This window comes from Thamnophis elegans, chromosome 2 (assembly GCF_009769535.1).
Source record: "Thamnophis elegans isolate rThaEle1 chromosome 2, rThaEle1.pri, whole genome shotgun sequence".
Classification (NCBI taxonomy): Eukaryota; Metazoa; Chordata; class Lepidosauria; order Squamata; family Colubridae; genus Thamnophis; species Thamnophis elegans.
Genome location: NC_045542.1, coordinates 60952990 through 60973474, shown reverse-complemented (window position 1 = coordinate 60973474; position 20485 = coordinate 60952990). Strand labels below are relative to the sequence as shown.

At 40.5% G+C, this 20485-nt stretch overlaps 1 protein-coding gene across 1 annotated transcript in view; it reads right to left on the bottom strand.

The window, feature by feature from the left end:
• The window catches only part of LOC116503006 (heparan sulfate glucosamine 3-O-sulfotransferase 3B1-like), a 44454-nt gene extending 26328 nt beyond the window's left edge, over positions 1-18126 (bottom strand). The window contains 1 exon segment of the mRNA XM_032209092.1: positions 17366-18126. Coding sequence (XP_032064983.1) covers positions 17366-17931 — 566 coding nt within the window. The 5' untranslated portion in view covers positions 17932-18126.
• Positions 18127-20485: the final 2359 nt, after the last annotated feature.

Genomic DNA, 20485 nt, shown 5'->3' with positions numbered 1-20485 from the left:
CATCTTTCTTTTACCTTTGCATTAGTGGAGATGACACATAGAATCAAGGGAAGCAGGTTTTTTAAAAATGGACGGAGTAGATATTTACCATATCCCTAGCATGGGATGGTCTTAACTGCTATAAAAGGAGAAAGATTCACTTTTCAAGCATTCATGCTTTTACAAGGACACTCTGGGCAGAGGTCTCTATTTTCACCAATCCTGTAAATTCAGACAACTCATGTGGCCTTTAATATCAAGACTTTTGCAGAAAGACCGAGATATATTTCTTTCCAGTAACAAGACCTGGAGTAAAATCCCAGGTTTAGGTAAACTAGTCCACATCCTTTAAATATACAATGCTGTGATGCCAACTCCTTAAATTCCCAACGTACCATGGGCAACGACTAGCTGGGAATTATAAAAGTTCTAGTGCAAACACAGCTGGAGGCCACCAGGGCATAACAGCTGCTTCACGAATAATATTTTTTTTAGTATAACAATCAGAAACAAACATGATTTGCCCTTTTGCAATTACTCAATACAGCTGCTAATATATGTATATATTCAGATATAGACATTACATTCCAATTAACTACAGGTCTGAATGTTGCTTTTCCTTCTATTTAATTGGCAATATACTTTGGTTGGATAATCTAATCCCTTTCCAAAGAAACACTTGGATCTTGCTTATTGGACTACACCAGCAAAAGTTCAACCACTTTCAGAAAAAGTTGCTCAAGACACATTATCAAACACTGAGATGTCACTCCCGTTACTGCAGCAAAATTACTTTCATGCAGCTGGATCCCAATAGTTTTCTTGGCAATGTTATGAAAATGTTCTACTGTACTATTGCTTTCTTTGGCACACAACTCTCCAATCTATTATTATTCATTTGGAATAACTGTTGAATAAAAAGTTGGAACTTTAGGATGACTAAGGGTCTAAAAGAACTGTGTGTGTGTGTGTGTCTGTGTGTCTGTGTGTGTCTGTGTGTGTGTGATAGAGAGGGGGGGAATGAGAATATGATCTTGAGTTGAATTCATCACACAATTTTTCTCTCTCTCATTATACTGGCTACCTGAAGGAAGATTTAGAAAGGATTGGCTGTCAACTTCATTATTTTGGAAGTATACAGTGGAATCTTTGAATGGAAGATTATATATTTTTGTTACTTCCTTTTTTCCGTCTTTTTCCTCCTTTTATAGTTTTTGTTCTTAGTTTTTCTGGAGGCACACGTGCATATGCAAACACACACACATACAAAACCCCAAAATGGTACGTGCTTGAACTTTGGGCAAGGAAATGCTCAGAGAAATTACTTTCAATACTTTAAATCATGAAATCTTAAAATAAGTTAAATAGTCTGAAGTGACCTCCCAGTAACTGGAATCAGATCTAAAGAGTCAAATATAAGTAAATGTGTTTGTACCCTGTCAAAATATCTAATCTCATTTTTAAAAGCCATAGCTATTTTTTTTACATCAAACCTAACTTCTGATATCTTTATGGCTATATTCACATGTCTTTATTGTTTTGGCAACAATAAAGACATGAAGTCTCACTGTCTTCCTCTGAGTTGATTTTTCAATATCTTAATTCTAGCCTACAACCATGGGATTTCCTGGTCCTCTCAAATCCAAATATCAACTAGCCCAGCCCTGTTTAGCTTCTGAGATGAACCAGAGTCAGCCAGATAGTGCTACTATCATTATCTGGCTATTGCTTATAGCTGTCCTTTTTTAATATGTGCATGTCCCAGGCATACACAACCTGTCTGCCATTGTGCAAAGCATTTGCTATAACATTGGGGATTTTTTATCCATTGGGATTGCTAGGTTTGGTGTAATGGTTCAGGCAGCCGGTTAGAAACCAGGAAACCATGAGTTCAACTCCTGCCTTAGGCATGAAGCCAGCTGGATGAGCTTGGGTCAGCCTCATCTCTCAGCCTTAGAAAGCAAGCAATGGCAAACCTCTTCTGAAATCTTGCCAAGAAAACGTCAGAGACTTGTCCAGGCAGTTGTGCCAGGAGTCAACATTGACGAAGGCACCAAATAAATAAAAATTGTTGATTTAACAACCCCAATGCAAAAGAAGTCATTATGTACTGACAATGGCATAATCTTATTTTTTTTTTAAAGTAGTTGGCATTTCTCCAATGTTCAGTTTTCCTCTGGATTTCTTTATCGTAAATTTGACCGTTTCATGAAATTTGCAGCAAGCAGTTTCACAACATCAGTGTAATTAGAAGTAAAGTATAGTAAGTGATTAAGTTGCACCTAGGAATTGGCATCAGTAATTTTGGAGCAACCCCCTGTCAGGCCTAGAAGCTATCGGGGCATTCGATCTTCAGGCCTGCCACATTTAGTCTGTGGAAAACTGGGAGGGGGGATTGTCTGAAGCTGGGGAGATATATAGTCATAATAACATTCCTTTCTCTGAGACTCAAGGACTATCTGCCCTGTACTTTGGGAGATGTGACTGGGAGGCATCTCCAGTTGGGACGGTGCTTTGAATGGACCATGTGATGGACATGTGGGTGCAGGGGAAGGTGCTTGGACTTTCTTTTGGATGGGGAAAACCTGGAAGCTTTCAGATTCCCAGATGTGCCAATATGACCTCTAATAAAATGGAACTTTGGGGAACTTCAAGCCTTGGAGTCTTCTTTTGTTGGGGGTCTTACTTAGAATCCTGACACCCACTTCTTCTTAGCCCAAGAAACCTAATAGGATTATTCCTAGGGAATGGAATTGTGGGAAATGTTCATGTAAACCATCTCGAGCTCTTATTCTCAAAGGGAATTAAGATGCAATGAATGAGTAAACACATAACTATTATTACTGATCAGTGGTTGGCATGTTCTTCCATGGTGCCAGACAGGAGTGTTCTTCCAGTCCTAGTTGAAGTCTACTTCAAGTCTGAGCTTGAGATTTTCTCCTTGTATTTTCTCCTAGGGTTCTTGTCTTCTTGCACAATAGTTGCGCTCCTTGACTGCCCAGAAAGAAGGAGGAATCATATAATAAATCATAACAATGTCAAGTAAAATTGAGGCAGTGCTTAAAGTGAGGGAAGCAATAGTTCTGGAGTTAGAGTAGGAAGGAAAGAACAAAGTGAGGAAAACAAATTAAGAGACATTCAAACGAACATCTTAGACATCCATGTTTTGCAGGAGGAAAAATAATGAAGAAAAGTCTCAGGAGTCTTCTCAGTCCTTGGATCACAATTTTTAAAATTAAATTACTTGCTGTTCAATATACGTAGCAGTCAGCTGCCTTACTGATATTTGGTGCCCATCTTTCGAATATTATGGATTGATACTGCAAATTTAGGGGTAGACCTGATCTCATTTATTTAATTAAATGTTTATGCCTCACCAATCTCCCTAAATGGTGGCTCCTTGCAGAATCCTTGCAGATTCTTTCATCTAGTTACATTTTGTTTAATCTTTGGGCTCCAAACCATTATCTAAATCTTTTCAACATTGAGCAATTATTATTCCAACTGCTAAAATGAAATAGGTAAGTTCCTTATTTTTAATAGACTTGCACATGTAAATATATGTAGTAACATTAATTCTGGGAAGCATTTTATTCTTTGTTAATATTACTTATCACACACAGAGAGAGAAATGTAACACCAAAGAAGCATTGCTTTATTGCACAACCAAACAAATGATATTTTCACACACACCCTAACTTTGAAAATAAATTTCTATAGATTTAGAAATATCAAATCTGATTTGTTTAAATTATCTGATAATCCTGATGCCTCTGCAACAGTGGTGGGTTTCACATTTTTTAGAACCTCTTCTGTAGGTGTGGCCTGCTTTGTGGGAGTGGCTTGCCAGCCATGTCACCGGGTAGGAGTGGCTTGCCAGCCATGTGACTGGGTAGCGTGGCTAACTTGTAAAATGTGGTGAAATTCATTTAACAACGCTCTTGCTTAGCAACCAAAATGTTGGCTCAGAAACTCTGGCATTTGAAGCATGCAAGTCTTAAAGCTGTCAAGTTACAAGACCCTTGCACCCCTAACCCTTGACAGCTTTAAGACTTGTGGACTTCAACTCCCAGAATTTCTCCTCTCACTCTTCATCTTGATGATGTGCGGATGGGTGGGAGGAGGGAGCTGGAACCGGTTCTAAACGGCACTGTAGATTTGTGGAACCTCTTCTATAGAAGAGGTTAGAACTGGCAGGAACCCATCCCTGCTCTGCAAATTCCTCTAACTCTTTCTTAATACAGTTAGCTGAGTGGGAAGCATTTGAGAGTCAGAACCATATCATCTGCAGATAAATTTAAATGCTATGTCTTGTTACACAATTTTATCCCATAACCTCGAATGTTAGATCCAAGGGCTATTAACCAATTTCATTGTATTTAAGTACAATGACAATAAAGATTATACTTACTATTACTAATACTTCTACAGTGGAAGTTGAATAATAAAGGTGATAAGGGATAACCCTCTTTCATATCTCTTAAAGTCATAACAGAATCTGAATCTTCTCTGGGCTCTAGTCAGTCCATAAATATGTTCAAACATCTTACAAAAGCCAGACCAATTTAAGTCTGTTTAGTATTTATTTAAGATCTGTAATTTCAGAGAATCAAAGTTTTCAAATATATATATATAAAGTACATATGGCTACTGAAAGATTATCGATTTTGTGTAATATTTAATAACTTATAATTACTTTTCAACCAATAGGTAATAAGTTAATATGATTTATAGTTTGTGAGATGGGTCTATAAGGTGCCAATTTCTGATAATATTTATCAATTTAAGAAACAGAATTATCTTACACTGTTTCCAAGATTCTGGTAAGTACTCATAAAAGTAGGAATTAAAGGTATTAAAGATCTCTTTAAATTCTTTTTAAAAAATCCCCTGATATTCCATCAGTGCCGGGAGATTTTTCATCTTGAATAATGTTAAAGACTTTAGAGATTTCTGAGACAAAGAAAATAAATTCTATAAACTGAATATCCTCTGGAGCTAATTCTTTAAATGTTAATCTATTTGAATATTGATAGTTTTTTGTTAGTGATGTATTATTTGAGGAATATATTTATTGAAAAAAATAGCTGAACTCTTTACTTATATATTTTGTTTTAATATAATGACCATCTGGCCATTGGCATTTTTAACTGCACAACTTATTTTACTCATACATTGCCCCACAGACACAAAAGTATCTAACATTTTGTCCACTAGAAGTTAAATGGAAAGTTAGTAACTAATACAGCTAAAGTAAGCCTTCCAGACCAAGGCCCTGACAATCTGTTTTTAGACTGCATTTCTAGTTTTAGCAAAACCCCTCAGAATTGATTAAGTTAAACAGGGACCAAAGGTTTTAGACACTTCCACAATGCAGCAAATATTTCTGAGGATGAAAAACAATTTCCCTTTTTAGAAGCCTTGTTCGGATAGAAGTTCCATACAATGAGCATACCCCAAAGCCAGATAAAGCATCAGGAATGCTAGAAATAGAACAAGGTATTGATTCTCCCTCAAATATTATACCACAGGGCATTGAGCATAGAATCCTTCCATACAATACCACTAGTGATCTTCAATCACTTTGGACACCATAGAGTGACAGCAGGTAGCAGTGGATATCTTTGGTTGATTTAAAATCCTGTAATTAGACTATAGTAATAACCAAAGTCTAGTATTTGTTGTGCTTTAAGGCCATATGGTTAACTACCCAGAGAGCTCTGACCTCTTTATTATCTTCTTAACTCATTGATCACCACTCTTCTTGACAGAAGGGCAAAGACTTGGGAGGAATAGTGCCTGTCATCTTTCAGCACTAAGGAGCTGATGGTGGTTTAGCAGCTTTTTGCCCTACTCTGTCTTTTTGCACATCTAAGAAGCTGTGTGACAAGTTAAACGCCATATGTATTTTCCTGGGTTAATAAGGTGCATCCATTTCAGATGCAGGTAATGTTTTCAGTTCAACTAGCAACCCACACTTGGAAATGCACCATTAGTTATCAAGTATTGGGTCTTGTCAGGACTTATTAATAATTGCCTCATGCAGAAAAGATACTACACTATGCTATTATCTGTTACAAGAAAATGCATCTAATACTATGGGTTATTCAGTGGTTGATGGTTTGCTCAACTTCAGGATATATTGAGGAGTTTTATAAAGTTAGAACTATGGATGCAAGATATAGGAAACTTCAGGGCTATCCACACAGAAGTATACTGTTGATTGTTTTATCAGGACAGGATCTTACAGATTGCCTCTATAAGAGTAAAAATAAGCAATTTAGCGTTGTTCATTTCTGAGTAAGTCAAGAAAGGAGAATTGTGCACTCCTAAGAATTAGGCAGCCAAGAAGGTTGTGCCAGAGATCAGCATTACACAGAAAGTTGAAGAGAAACAGTACAAAGATACCTGCAAAAAAATCTTATAATCCTTCCTTCCTGCCTTAATTTCAAGACTGTGCAATTTTATTGCTTAGCAGGAAGTTCTACCCTAACTTAGAACCACATATTCTGGATTCACCAAACTTGCCCAGTCCAAATACACATTCGATTTTGGTTAATGAGAGATTTCAGCTGGACAGCTGAGACTGAAACCTGATCAGGGAAGACAAAGCCATTCCCATCAGTGACCTGCTGGGAAGAATACAACAGTTGTACCATATCAAAAGGCAAGCATGAAACTGTAGTACACTTATCAGCAATAGTAATCATTCTTGTCATCTACTAAAACATTTTTTTAAAAAATAGCAATCCCACAAAAGCACTAGGGCCTTGCTGATGGATCACAAGAGCTCATTCTTTCTTTGGGATCCTGTTCTTTGTAACTACCATGCTGCAACACAAACTCATTTTGTTGTGGGATCTGCTGGAAAGTATATTAAGCCTTGAATTGCAGGTTAAACTAGAAACAGAGACCCATCTGGACTCATATTGGGCTCTTGTTTCCAAGGAATTTCAACTATTCAAGATGCTGAAGATACAGTCTGAAATAGAAATGAAGAGCCTTAAAGTTGAAATAGCATGAAATCAGTCCTGGACTCGTCCTGCTTGGTTTATTTCTAGACACGTTAGGCAAAGTATGTTGCATTAATACAGGATTAATACTTATTTTAATATTGAAGTATTCAATCCAGTACCTCTCAGGTCTTGTGGACTATAGAGATTCCATAATAAGCAGACATGCTGAGTGATTATAGCCAGGGGTGGGATTCTACCAGTGTAACAACTGGTTCACTGAGTGCTTCGTTTCATAAGAGCTCTAAAATTGACTACAGCCCCAGTGAGTAAAACAGCTGAGGTGCAGCAATCGCTCTGCCAGACCTATCAGCTGGGCTTCAAACACAGGAAATAAAGGACAGGATAGAACAGAGGTGGGTGGGCAGGCCCAGCTGATCATTGGAGTGAATCAGCTCGCTCCCAGCTGATTGTCAGAGCTACTGGTTCAGCCAAACCGGTAGAATCCCACCCTTGATTATAGCCTATGTGAGCAGCACTCTATCCTAATTTATATTACTGAAAACTTGCACATGCATCAGAGAGGACCAGGTTTCTTACATATCTCTCCATCCCCAAAGGGAACAATATAGAAAGCCTTTCATAATTGGCAATTAGAATTTTGTATCATCCAAAAACAATCAGACAGCTTGAGGTTCCTAAAGTGAGCATTAATTTTAGATAAACATAAACTGCAATAAAGATAAATACCAATTTCAGACTAGTCCACGGAGTTGAAGACTCCATTTTGTGAAGAACCACCTGTCAGCCTTCAGAGCAGCTGTAGCTGCTTACTTATTTGGTCATCTTCCAATATGATAGAACAAGGGTGCTTTCAAGAGTGTCACAACTAGTCTGCCTCAATCAAGAAACTGACAATGAAGATAATAATGACCTTATTCAAGGTTACTTGTGCTAGATTTCCCAGAGAAATGGAACAGCTATTGAACAGTGAAAACAGGAAGCTTCATGCAAAAAACTTTTTAGTGTATGGGAGAAAAGAAGGTGAAAATGCATTTGCTGTTTACATTCAGAAGCAGAAAACATGAAAGCTCATTTTTAAAACATTTAGAGAAGAAACTGTTTAGTAGAGCCAGAGTTTTAACAAATCAAAATGGAGAACAAGGAACAGCTTCCACTGTCTCCAGGTTAAAGAGCCGTTTTGGCAATTTATCGTCTGAAGGCAAATAGGATCCCTTTCAGCTCCTTCAAAAAGGCAGCTAAGACTTCCAGAATCTACACTGCATTTATTTGCAATGAATGTTGTTTAGAATTTCTCATAAAGAAACTGGCTTCATGCTTGCAAAGACCTCAACTTCACCCTCCTATAGAAGGCTGCTATAACCAGTTATTCCTTTTGGAAAACAGGCCCTTGTGATGAATTGAGGCTTGAGAGTAGACTCTACACAACTCAGTTTAGTTACGGTAACAAACATTCCATCAATATAATTTCAGTACAAATGCATTACAGAGTGTTAGAGAGCCATAGCACGTAGACTTATATACTGCTTCATGGTGCTTTACAACTCTCTCTAAGTGGTTTACAGAGTCAGCCTATTGCCCCCAACAATCTGGGTCTTCATTTTACCCAACCTCGGAAGGATGGAAAGCTGAGTCAACCTTGAGCCATTCGGAATCGAAGTCCTGGAGTGAACAGTGAGTTATGAGATTCCATATTAACTATGCCATTGCAAAACAATGAACAGATAAGTTCAACTACAGATGGTCCTCAACTTATGTACAATCTGCTATGAATTTAGCAACCATTTGAAGTTATAATGAATTCCCCCCCCCCAAAAAAAAGGGTATTCATGTCCTGGTTCTGATGACCACCGCTCCCCATGTGTATGAAGACCCACATTTTGGGTGCTTGGATGCTATTTGCAGCTTCTCATGGTCATGTGTCTACAATGATGTTTTTACCCCAAACCAAAGCATTTACTTTAAATTTCCAGCAAAAAGACTCCATGGTAAACAATGCATTGCTTTAATGACCACAGTACTCACTTAATGACCACCATACTCACACTGCCACACCAAAAAAAGGTTAATCATGTGATGATCTGTTTTAAGAGCAGGCTCAAATGTATTTATATGGCAAGGACTACCTTGCAAGTTTTCACTATTACATGGATAATCTTATCACCATCAATGGCAGGCAATTCACAGGTTGAAGGATTAGTTTTGCTTCAAAGTAAGCCTGGGGCTCCTCAGAAATCAAATTAGATTTCCATTAACCTTATTTGTAAAAAAAAATAGGGGATGGGATTAAAAAAACCTCCCCCCCTTCCCCACTGCCACTTCCCCCAGCTTGCTGGTATAAAGCGTTGGGAAGATAGCCTTGGAGAAGGAATAGAGAGACTGTAAGGGAAACAGTGGAGAAGAGGCATTGAAAAGTGCCACAGAAAAACTCAGATTCTTGTGCCTACCCCCACAGCTCCCTAAATTATAGGAAGGAGGGAAGGGAAGACACAAATAGATTTGCAAAATCCTGTTATTATAAGCAATATTAATACAATACGGTTCTAAGTCTTCCTGTACAATTTGTTGCATGATCTGAGCTATCCTGAAGGGTTAATTAACATCTACAGACATTTAAAAAGCTGTTTAAAAAAATATTGCTCCCAAACACCACGCCTTGATTAACCACGCCTTGATAACAGAGTAATGTATTGGGAGAAATCAAAAAGAAAGCTTTTACACATTAAAGAAAGCCATTTTGAAAGTTTTAAGCAATTGCTGCATCATTAATACTCGACTATATGAAAGTGTATTTTTACACGTTTAGGGGTTTACATACTTACTTTTTCTCCTTTACTGTCTAACTTTTTTAAAAAATATATTATGAAAAATATTTCCATTTAAAGGCACTGAAGAAAAAGGTAATGATAGAAAAGTTTTTCCATAGATCTTTATAGTAGCAGTCACTCAACCATTCAGAGTTGGACAATGTAAACGGACATTGTTGCAAGCAAAACTGCATGGGTCCTTATATTTTGCAGATCTAAGTTCAATCCAATAAAAGACCTTCTTTGTTGGCAATACCGATAGTCGAGTTCCATTCCCAAGGTCTGTTCTTAAGTCAGATTTGTAAGCTGGAACAGTATTGCATAATACTATTTTCATACTGTAATATAAGTAGTATTGTGTAATGAACTTGAACCATTGTGTATTTAACTCAAATTTTGCTACAAAAGTCTCTGTTCTTAATTATAGGTCATCCTTAAACCAGGAACTTACTGTATACATCACTAAATCATTATTGCTACCTTGTTTCCCCCAAAATAAGACTTCCCCAGATAATATGCCCAATCGGGCTTTTGAGCGCATGTGCTAAAATAAGCCCTCCCCAAAAATAAGCCCTCCTTGAAAATATTACAACATAGCAGCAATCATGAGGTGACCATGCTCGCTGTCTCCGACACCTCAAAAGTAATAAGATTAAGACCTCCCCAAAGATCAGGCCAAGCACTTATTTTGGGGGTCAAAAGAAAATAAGACCCTGTCTTGCTTTGGGGAAAACACGGTAGTAAATAAAAGTCCAAAAATGTATATTTTTATATACTTCTGCCTTTTGGTTTATTCTGTTCACTTACAAAGTGCAACTTAAAGAATATTATTCCAAAAGTTTGAGATATACAATCTAAGGAGATTTTATCAATGAAAACATTTTTCTGCCCCATTTCTCTTGAATTTTTTTTGAATTTTTTAAAATTGTGCTTACAAAATAAAGTAAGGTGCATCCATTTAGCAGTTAATTATGTGATTTAATGACTTCTGTTCTACAAAGAGAAGATCTAGTCCCATAATGCATCAAGTTCTATAATTTCTGGTTTCCTTACAGTTATTCAAGGGCCAGACTTTAGCTGATATAAATGCCGCTAGACAGAGTTAGAATATTGCTTCTAACTTTGGCATGCAGGTTTTAAAGTTCCTAAACAGCCAGAATGTCTTTCGGTGCCAAATATTCAAAATGGCTATACATAAATTTTAAAACTCAAGTTGCACAGTACTACAGACTCCAACGGGCATGAGCTGATTTTAATTAAACCCCTGAAGCACCGAGTAGACTGTTAAATTAGGTCGCTAGATTTTCCTATCTCTTCTTATTTTGGCATACTCCCATTGTGGGACATATCTCTGAGCAAATATGCCAACATTTTGTGCCATGTGTCTGCAATCCTAAACCATTGCTGCTCAATGGAAATTACTTCCCAGTCATAAAAATTTAAAATTTTGGGGTTTGGGCTGCAAGAATTTCAGGCAAGTTGCTTTGAAACCATATTATGCAGATGTCTTGCATACTGCTCATATAAACTGCAGAACTGTACTTATTTCAGTAGTATTTCTTTTTTCCCCCTGTGATCTTTTAATAGCGCTTCCTTGGAGTCTGAACCATGCAATTGTATAATTACTAGTTTCACAAAACTATGTTTCCTTCCAGGAGGAAAAACTGCTTGCATATTTGCTGAATTAGCCTTAGAATAATAGATTAGATACATTAATTAGAAAGAAGCATTTTATTTTAATGAATCACTTAAGCTGAACAAGGGTGGTTGAACTAGAGTAAGCTATGCCAGCCCTAAAGCAAAGAGTGCCCTTAAATATTGACTTATTCCACTTATTGGAGGTAGGGATCCTATCTGCAATTAGTTTTCCCCCCTATTTCTCACCCAGAAGGATTGATCAGCCATTTTACAGTCTAGTTCAAGCAGCTAATTTAATGCAGAACTCTCAAGATGCTTTAACATTGTCTGCCTTAACAAACCATGACAACTCTTTAGATTTCCCTTTCCAAAATGCTATAACGCAAAGTGATGAAACTAGACGCAGGCAACAATAGAAGACTCTCATTTATGCAGTATTATTTAACTCTATTTTCAGCATATGTTTTTTCTCAGCAAAGATTAAGCTGGTGTTGAAATTTAGATCGCAAGATCATTCAAAAACTTTTCACGTTTGAATCGAGCATATACATCTTTCTCCTAAACTAGTTTTTTTAATGTCTCCATAGAAGCAAATAAAGTATCAAGATAAGTAGAAAACACCAGGTAATGTAAACAGAGGTATTTTCTTAGGGAGTACATCTAGAAACAGTTAACATTGTTAGCAATCCTAAATAGGCCAAATAGACACACCCCTCTCTGGTTTCAATTTTTCCCAGAAACAGTATTTTCTTCAGGATGGTTTCAGAATTCAAAAGCTGTAGAAAGATAGAAAAAGCAGTAATATAAATTAAAATTAGAAACACACATATGGCCATTCTCAGCATCTGCTTGTTTCAGGCAACATTCCCTGGAGCAAAACTCTTACTGAATCCAAGATGATCACATCAAAAGAAGCAATGAAAATTATCACACAACTCAAACTTGGCTTTGGTGTAAAATCTGTTCGGAACCACACATTTGGAAAAAGTCCTGATGTTTCGTAGAAAACAGGATAATCACCAGTGTTTCCCTTTCCTAGATAAACAACAGTTAGGCGTGTTGATATTATATTTGAACAATCACGCCTAAATGCTAAATATAATTCATTCAAGGACATAAAAGACAAAGGGTTTGCTTTTACTCTAGTAAAAATCACCCATCATTTAGTCACCAAATAATTCAATAGTGACTAATAACTGCAAGAGTTCTACCATGATTAACTTGCTATTGCATGAAATATAGCCAACTCTGAAGTTGAATTGGCAGAGCAGAGGAAAATAGCTTTTGCTAACTGTGCAATCAAACGATCCAGGTCCTTAATATGGCAAACCCTTTAAGGCTTGCAAACCTTCACACTTACTTAGAAATCCCACACAATGCTGGTAGAGTTTAAAAAAATAGACGTGCATGGGGTTTTCATGGTAAAATTATTTCAATTCTTTGATTGTTGAAGGGAAGGAAACTTTATGAAAGCATAACTGACACCAGTAAATTAAACTATTGATTGCCCTTTAAATGCCATCAGCTCTGCTCCTTACATGAGAGTACACACAGAATTGATCTCGAAATTTAAATTAAGTGTTTTATAGCCAAAATCATTAATCTGACAATTAACATTATCCTTTTGGATCACTCTGCATCTATTTCATCTCATGGCTTCCATTTCTAAATCATAGCCTAATTTCACATTTACCCACATCTCTAATCAGATGTTCGTTCTATTGACCTCAACTGAAGGCTACTCTAAATGAAATCTCTGCATAACTGTAAATTTAACTTATTAAAATGTCTTGGAATTGAAGAGCTCATAATTATTGTACATAATAATTGAACCGAAGTGCTTCAGTTCACAGTCATTTCTGTTGGTGCTATACTTTCAAACAGGAGTTAACTTCATGTGTATTTAAGTCTTCAAAAAGCCAATGATATTACAACTAAAGTAGTTGTGCTGTTCATAACCCTAAATTGCTGGATAAATGGATAAATACTGGATTAAAATATTCTGCAGTTTGTTTTTATTCAGGTCACTTTTTTTGTCAGTTTATAACCTCTGTATTTTCCCATTATTATTTTATTATTTTTATTTCCTTCTTAGGAGTATTATCTCAGTTTGCTGTATGTTTTTAAATAGTTTTCATGTGCTTACTTAGCTCAAGAAATTGATCTACTTAACACCCAGAAACTTATTATTTCACCTTAAACAGGACAGACTGACCTTGTTTGGAGAAGCATAACATAAGATAAGAAAGTATTCACTGATACTTGATTAGGAAACTTTTATATTCCTAGTCAATTAAATAAACATCTACAATGCATTTCAGCACATTGCATATTTGTTTAGTACAACTTTCTTCATGCACACAATAATTTAATAACAATTAAAGCATATCAAAACCTCTTACTTGCCACTGCTTTCGGAGTATGCAATGCTCTCTTTGAACAAGGTAGCAATAAGAATAGTTGAGAAATACATGAAAAAAATTGTTATATGAAAACGGCAACACTATTCCCTTGGACTGAGAATAGAAATACATAATGAGTAACATAACAGCAGGGGAGAGGAAGTGAGATATACCGTATGCACATGTATTACAATGCCACTGTTAAATTGTACCAGTCCAGTCCACTCGCTTTTTTTCAGCTAATTCCATTTTGCTTTATTTGTCCACCATTTTGAATAACAATCCCTATCTTTTCCAGTTCTGCAATCATTAGTCTGCTATCAGATCTCCCTAATCAACACAGTTCACATCTCTTTTTAATCAAAGAGGCATAGACAACAAGCCACCGCTTTCTAAGTAAAACCATTATGCCTTTCAAATGTAGAGTTCATCTGGCTGCAATTTCATGGCCTATGTTAAGAGTTACATAAAAATGAACAATGCACATTTCTAGAAAACCTTTGAAACTGGACTTCAAGGGGGTGTTAATCATTGCTATGAATTTCCTGTTATTTGAAAGCAAGGCATGAGCCCTATACAAAACAAACCGGAGGCCGTATTTCCCAGCTACAGGTTGGGTTTACTACACTTTTCTCATGACATAATCTGAGCAAAATAATCTATTCAAACCTAAACTTCTGGTTACAACAAGGCCATATTAGAATGGGAGCAATGCTAGGGTGTCATTTAATCCCCAATAATTAGAAGATTTAGGTAACATGTTGAGCAAAACTGCAAAGGCATGCTTCTTTCCTCCACATTCCCATACTCCTAAATTACTTGGAAACTTTCCTAAGTTCATCTTGCGGTAATAGCTAACGTTTCTTGTCTTCCTGACAGCTCTGTTCATCAGATGCAGGCTGAGGAGGATCTTTTAAAAATTGTCTTCCTTTGCTTGTCCCTTCCATCTGGGAACTCTGCCTCCTGGACTCCACGAAGGACATTCACACAAGCTCACATAATCACCAAGTACTGTATGACAAAAGAGCTGAGCTAGGAAAGTTGGCAGCAGAACAAATCTATCAGGAGAAAAAAACGGACCCCCAAATGTCTGAGCAATTTTGTCAAGAAAGCCATAAATCCATCACAAATCCTCAGAAACAAAGAGAACATTTGATGATTTGGTTTTTAATGTAATTTAATTCTTTTTTTAGGATTTAGTTTTGTTCCTTCTTAAATTCTCTTGATAGCAGGCTCTGTAAAACATTGAAAAACAAGCTCTCCCATAAAGAAAGTCTATTGCAACAATTAGTTAGTACCATTTGTCATTACTTTTAAAAGCAGTGAGTGCTCCTAGATATTTTGTTTAGCCAAGCTCCTATTTCCTTTGAGATATTTTAATCCAAAAATATTTAACATACAAACCAAATGTTGATAAAAACATCAGTTCACATAATCTGAAACAGAGTAGAAAATTCCCCATTGATTTTTTTCTCTCTCCATACTTTTACTGAAATGGGGGGGGGGGGCAACAGTGTAAATAAGGAGGAATACAAATTAGGTTTTAGGACAGGTCAAGGAATACAAAATTAAACCACTTTTAATTGAAACATTAAACTTTATTTAAATCACAGCTACTATATAAATCCAGCCACTTCTACAGAATGTAATTTACTTTATTTTAACTTGTATTTCTGCAACCTGTTGTACATACTGTATTAGTCTTAGGCCTATGGTTTTTGATGCCCTGCAGTTCACCTCCACTATGCGCCACATACTACCACTAAAAAATAATATTTGCATCAGAAGATGAGATACAACTTTTTCCTTAACTTTTTGAGCAAAACTGCCTTAGAATGCTTAGTGAGTGTCTCCAACTTTCTATTCCCTTCTCTCTCACCACCTATCCTACATAACCCTTCTCCATTTTCAGTTTGAAATGATAGAACTCCTCCTCTCCAAAGGGACAGCATCACACAACTGAGCAAATATCTGTTCATGAGGCCTTGGGATGCTAACTTTTGTTCTCATAAATTTGGCTTTGGTTTAGAAAGGAAGGTGAAAAGGCAAGGAGAAAGGGCCACAGATCAACGTGTGCCATCAAGAGAAGGAACCAAAGGGAGCAAAGATTAAAAGGGCCAGGAAGCAGACCAGCTGGAGCCAGAAATGGCTAGGTTGGAAACTGATCCCGATCTCGGCCGTTGCAGCGATTTCAGTCACATTCAGACGAGTAAATAAGTGACATTTTCCCTCACTCCCGATTTAATTGCATTTTTCCAGAGAAGTTCCTGATTTTAAAACGCGTCTCGGTTGGGAAATTCTTGAGCGGACTTCTTCGAAGTTGGCTTAAAGGTGCCCTCAAGCTTTCTTCAGACTTGGGATAACGGCATTCCCAAGCTAAGAGCGCGGAAGCCCGAAGCCGAGCACCAGAGTTGCAGTGCTTCCTTCCGCCCAGCAGAGTTTATACTGCGCACCCGGAGGCGTTTGCCTCTTGGCGCCCGCGTCGACCCAAGAAGGCGCTAGAGAGGAACGTCGGGAAGTGCTCCTCGCCGTTTGAACTGGGCTGCAGAGGTTGAGAAAGCGGGAGGACCGCCGCTTTGATCTGCCACCGCTTCAATGGCCCGCGATGCGCAAAAGGGAGAGAATGGGGGTTATTTTTTTCTGCCCCCACCCACCCCTCCACCTCGCAACGATTCTGGGGAGTGCGGAGGGCACAGGACTACTGCGAGTCCCCACATCCAAATTGCCACCCAGCATCGCAAGGCGGGCAAAAAAAAATTAAAAAAAAATTGCGACGCTTCGTTTTAAGAAACGGATCCCAAGCGGCGACTTCGGGATTCCGTTACAGTTTTGCTTTCTTTCTGGAGCAGATAAGAAGACTTCTGCTCTCAAAGCAGAAAGCAGTTCGTTTCCTCCCCTCCATACCAACCGATGCCAAGCCTCCTTCGAATATTTTCTTCTCCATCTAGATGAATTTAAAACAATCTCTTTCTCTCTCTCTCTCTTTCATTTCTCTCTTTCTTTCATTTCTTTCTTTCATTCACTTTTTCTTTCATTCTTTCTTTCATCCATTCATTCTCTCTCTCTTAAAATAGGGAGAGTAGATTGCAGAAGAGACAACGTTCAGAGACCTCCTTCGAGATTCCGCGGGGCAACGGGCCTTTCAGAGGCTAATTTAAGAAGAAGGCGCGTGGATAGAGCAATTAACGGGCAAAGGGAAGGTCCTTTTTGCATGAGTAGCCCCTGGCCACTAAAGCACTCGCTATCAAGCTAGTAGCAATTACTTGGGAGGGGCGCGGGGAAAAAGAAAGGAGAAGGCGCTTTCTTAACTCAGACTTTTCAAAGGGAAGAAAAAGAAACAGATCGCTGTGCGCTATGTTAAGACAGAAAGTTAATCGACTTGCACCCCACCACGCCGCACTTTGGTCCACGCCGCGGCTCCAACTCGATCACTACGAGGGGGGGGGAGACGATGAGGCCGAAAAAGGCAAGAGATCCCCGTCTTTAAATAGGGTTCACTCCCCACCGACGGTGCTAATTTCAATCAAAGCGAGACGGGACGCCCTATCTCCCAAGTCCGGCATACCTGTACCAGGTGAGTCCTCGCTCGTAGTTGCGATCAAAAAAATGAGGCTCAGCGCCCACCGCTCGAACGTCCGGGTGGACCCGCAGGAACTCAAGCAACGCCCGAGTCCCACCCTTCTTCACGCCGATGATCACTGCCTGGGGCAGCCGCTTCGTCCCAGAGCCATTCAGGAAACTGGAAATGAAGCTGGGGGAATCCGGAGCCACTCCGTTGTTGCTGCTGCTGCTGCCGCCGCCACCCAACTCTTCGTCGTCTTCGTCTTCGTCGTTCTCCGGATCGGCTCTCAGCTGGACCTTGGCCGTCCGGGCTGGGAGCAGCAGCTGGTTGAGTTCCGGACCGGGCGTTTTCCGAGCTGACGGCAGCGAAGAGCCCAGCAGCATCAGCCCCGGCGCGGCTGAAGTGCACGATCCGGCGACGCAAGAGTAGACCATGCAAAGCCACAAGGCGAGCATGATGAAGAGGAGAAGCAGCAGCCACCTCCTTCGCCCCGGCGGGAGCAGCGGCGACGAGGCAGGGGGGCCGGGGGCATCGGGGAGACGGCCGCCGATCAGGCGCGGCTGGCCCATAGGCAGGAGCCCGCGGGCGGTAACCCCGGGAACATGATGCGTGGGGGGCCGGCCGGCACGGGTCAGCAGCGCAGCATCGCTCACAGCCTTCGCAGCCCAGTTCCGAGCCGACGAGTGGCGACGCACCAAGGCGCCTTTGCCGGCCAGGCTGGAGCTCAGGAGGGCGGAGTACAGGCGCGCCTGACTGGCACCCTTCGGAGCCTATAAGAGCAGCCCGCCGCATGGTAATTAGCCCCCCTTTTGTTGATCAAAAGCAGCCAATGGTGAGCCGGGTCTCCCCCCGTAGGGCGGGGAGCGGAGGACTGCGGGAGGCGATTAGCCATTCTTATTGGCTAATGAGCCGTTAAAGAGCCCGGGGAGGCGAAAAGGTTACGGAGCTGCGAGGCCGAGAGGCTATTTGAGTTGAGGCTTCGCCGGTGGAAGCTTGCGCTCCCGTGCCGGCGCCTTCGCTCTTTTTTTTCCCCTCCGGTACTTCCAGAGAGGCGAGGATCTGGCTGAAGTTGTCCAGGCTCCGCCAGACTGTGCTTGAAGGCGGCGGCGGAGAGCGATCCGAGTCAGCGGGCGGCGGCAGCGACCGCGAGCAAAGCCGCTTCTTTGACTAGATGGCGCCACGTGGAAAAGCACAACTGTGCCGTGGCCAAAAACGAACCGTGCAAAGGCGGGGTCGGATGGGAGTGGGAGAAGAGGCTTTTTTCCCCGGCAGCTGGCCGGTCAGCCCTCTTCCATTGCGAATCCGCTGAGGACTGAGCGCTGCCTAAGCCTGTAGGCGCGTCCTCGCCCCTCACCCCCGCGCATCGTGGCGGTCGTCTCACAAAATAGTGAACCTCGGTTGAGCCTAGGTTATCGCGCGGAACCACTTTTGGCCAGGGGTTTACGATCCTCCGCGATCCTGAGCAAAAGGGTCTCCCTGAGCCCCGTCCCGCTTTGTTAATTAAGGCTGCAGCGATTTAGGAGTAAGACTGTGGCTCTCAACGACCCTGTTCCCAGGCATTTGGTGGACCCATATTATTGGGAGAAAAAATGCTGACTGTAAACCGCTTAGAGAGGGCTGTGAAGTGGCATATAAGTCTAAGTGCTATTGCTATCTTAGCAGTTCTCTTTAAGCTTGGTGAATTTGGTTAAGTCGAAGTAATTAGGGTATTTAAGCAAATTTTTGCATTTTCTTAGTTACGAAGTTAGGGCTTATGTGGGAGGTTTCAAAGCCTCCCTTTCATTGGGACTGCTTGGAACGTTATATTTCGGGTGCTAGACTTTGTCTTCCATGTAACGGGAGGAACCATCGCCCCATCTCAAGAGTTGCGCTGCATATTAAGCTTCCTCTGGAGCCCAATATAGTCCTGGCACCACCGCCAAGGGAGACTCCCTGCTTCCTCCTCCCCTACTCATTTTTCCACAGACTCGGTGGTTGGAATTTGGTAGATTCGGAATTCCACCCACCCACCCCCTTTGCTGAAAAAAAAAGGGAGGAAGAGAAACAAGCGTTTCTAAGTTGCTGAGCCAGAAGGGCAGCTTAAAGTCTATATCCCCCCGCGCCACACACACACACACACACACAGACAAACTATTCAGAAGTAGAACCTACCTATCGACTTCTGAATAGTCAAGTTCAAGAAGGTTTAGTAGGACCTTCTTTAAGGTCAAGGTTAGCCTGGTAGAGATTCTCCGAGATCCTGAGCCTTCCTTTACTCCAGGAAGCCCTATTGGTCTCTGCCCTGGTCTCCATAACTGCCCCCGAAGTTCTGCGCTGCTTCTTGTCTCCCCTCTTGTAAAGCCTGCTCGCTTCCCACCTTGGAGCTCTAGCCATTCTCCCAGGTATTCAATTCAATTCAGTTCAATTTATTAGATTTATAGGCCGCCCAGTCCCGGAGGTAATGTAGGAGGCGTTCGTTTGGGCCTCCCCAACCCACAGACAAGAGACATAAGGCAAAATCGCCCGACATGGAGGGGGGGGGGGGAAGGCGATTTGGTGCTTCTGAATGTATCTACCCCTCATTGATTCTCCTAGAGCTCCCTCAGTCCCCAAACCTGAATGTCTGTTATTTCTTCTCTTCCTCATCTTTTGTCGCAGGCCAGGGTCTCTTATTAATAGCTCCTACCTGTCGACCTTCTGGCAGGTGAAGGTTCCTTTTCTCTTACATTGCGTCTGATTCCCATTTTTAATTGAATCCAGTGTTTTCTAGTATCTGAGATAGTTCCCCCCCCCACGCATTTTGCAGAGGTGCATCGTCCCAAATGGAGAAGATAGTTTGTTCCGCTGAAAAATATTGTTTAGATAGTAGTAGCCAGAGCAGTAAACCTGATCCGCTGAGACCTAAGGTTTCATAGCTTTTGCGCGCCATTCATGAAGTTCAGTACGCTTCTCTCGAGGTCAGGTCCTTTGCTAAAAGCCGGGATGAAAGTTTGTTGAGGCCATTTCTTCGGTATCTGATTTAGCGGGTATTCCAGTGTCACATCGGTATCGGGTCTGTCTTCCTCGCCCCAGCGGCTGAATTGACACGTTAAAATGCTATGAAATCTTGGCTCTTTGGATCAAGTGAAGTCAAGATAAACCGCG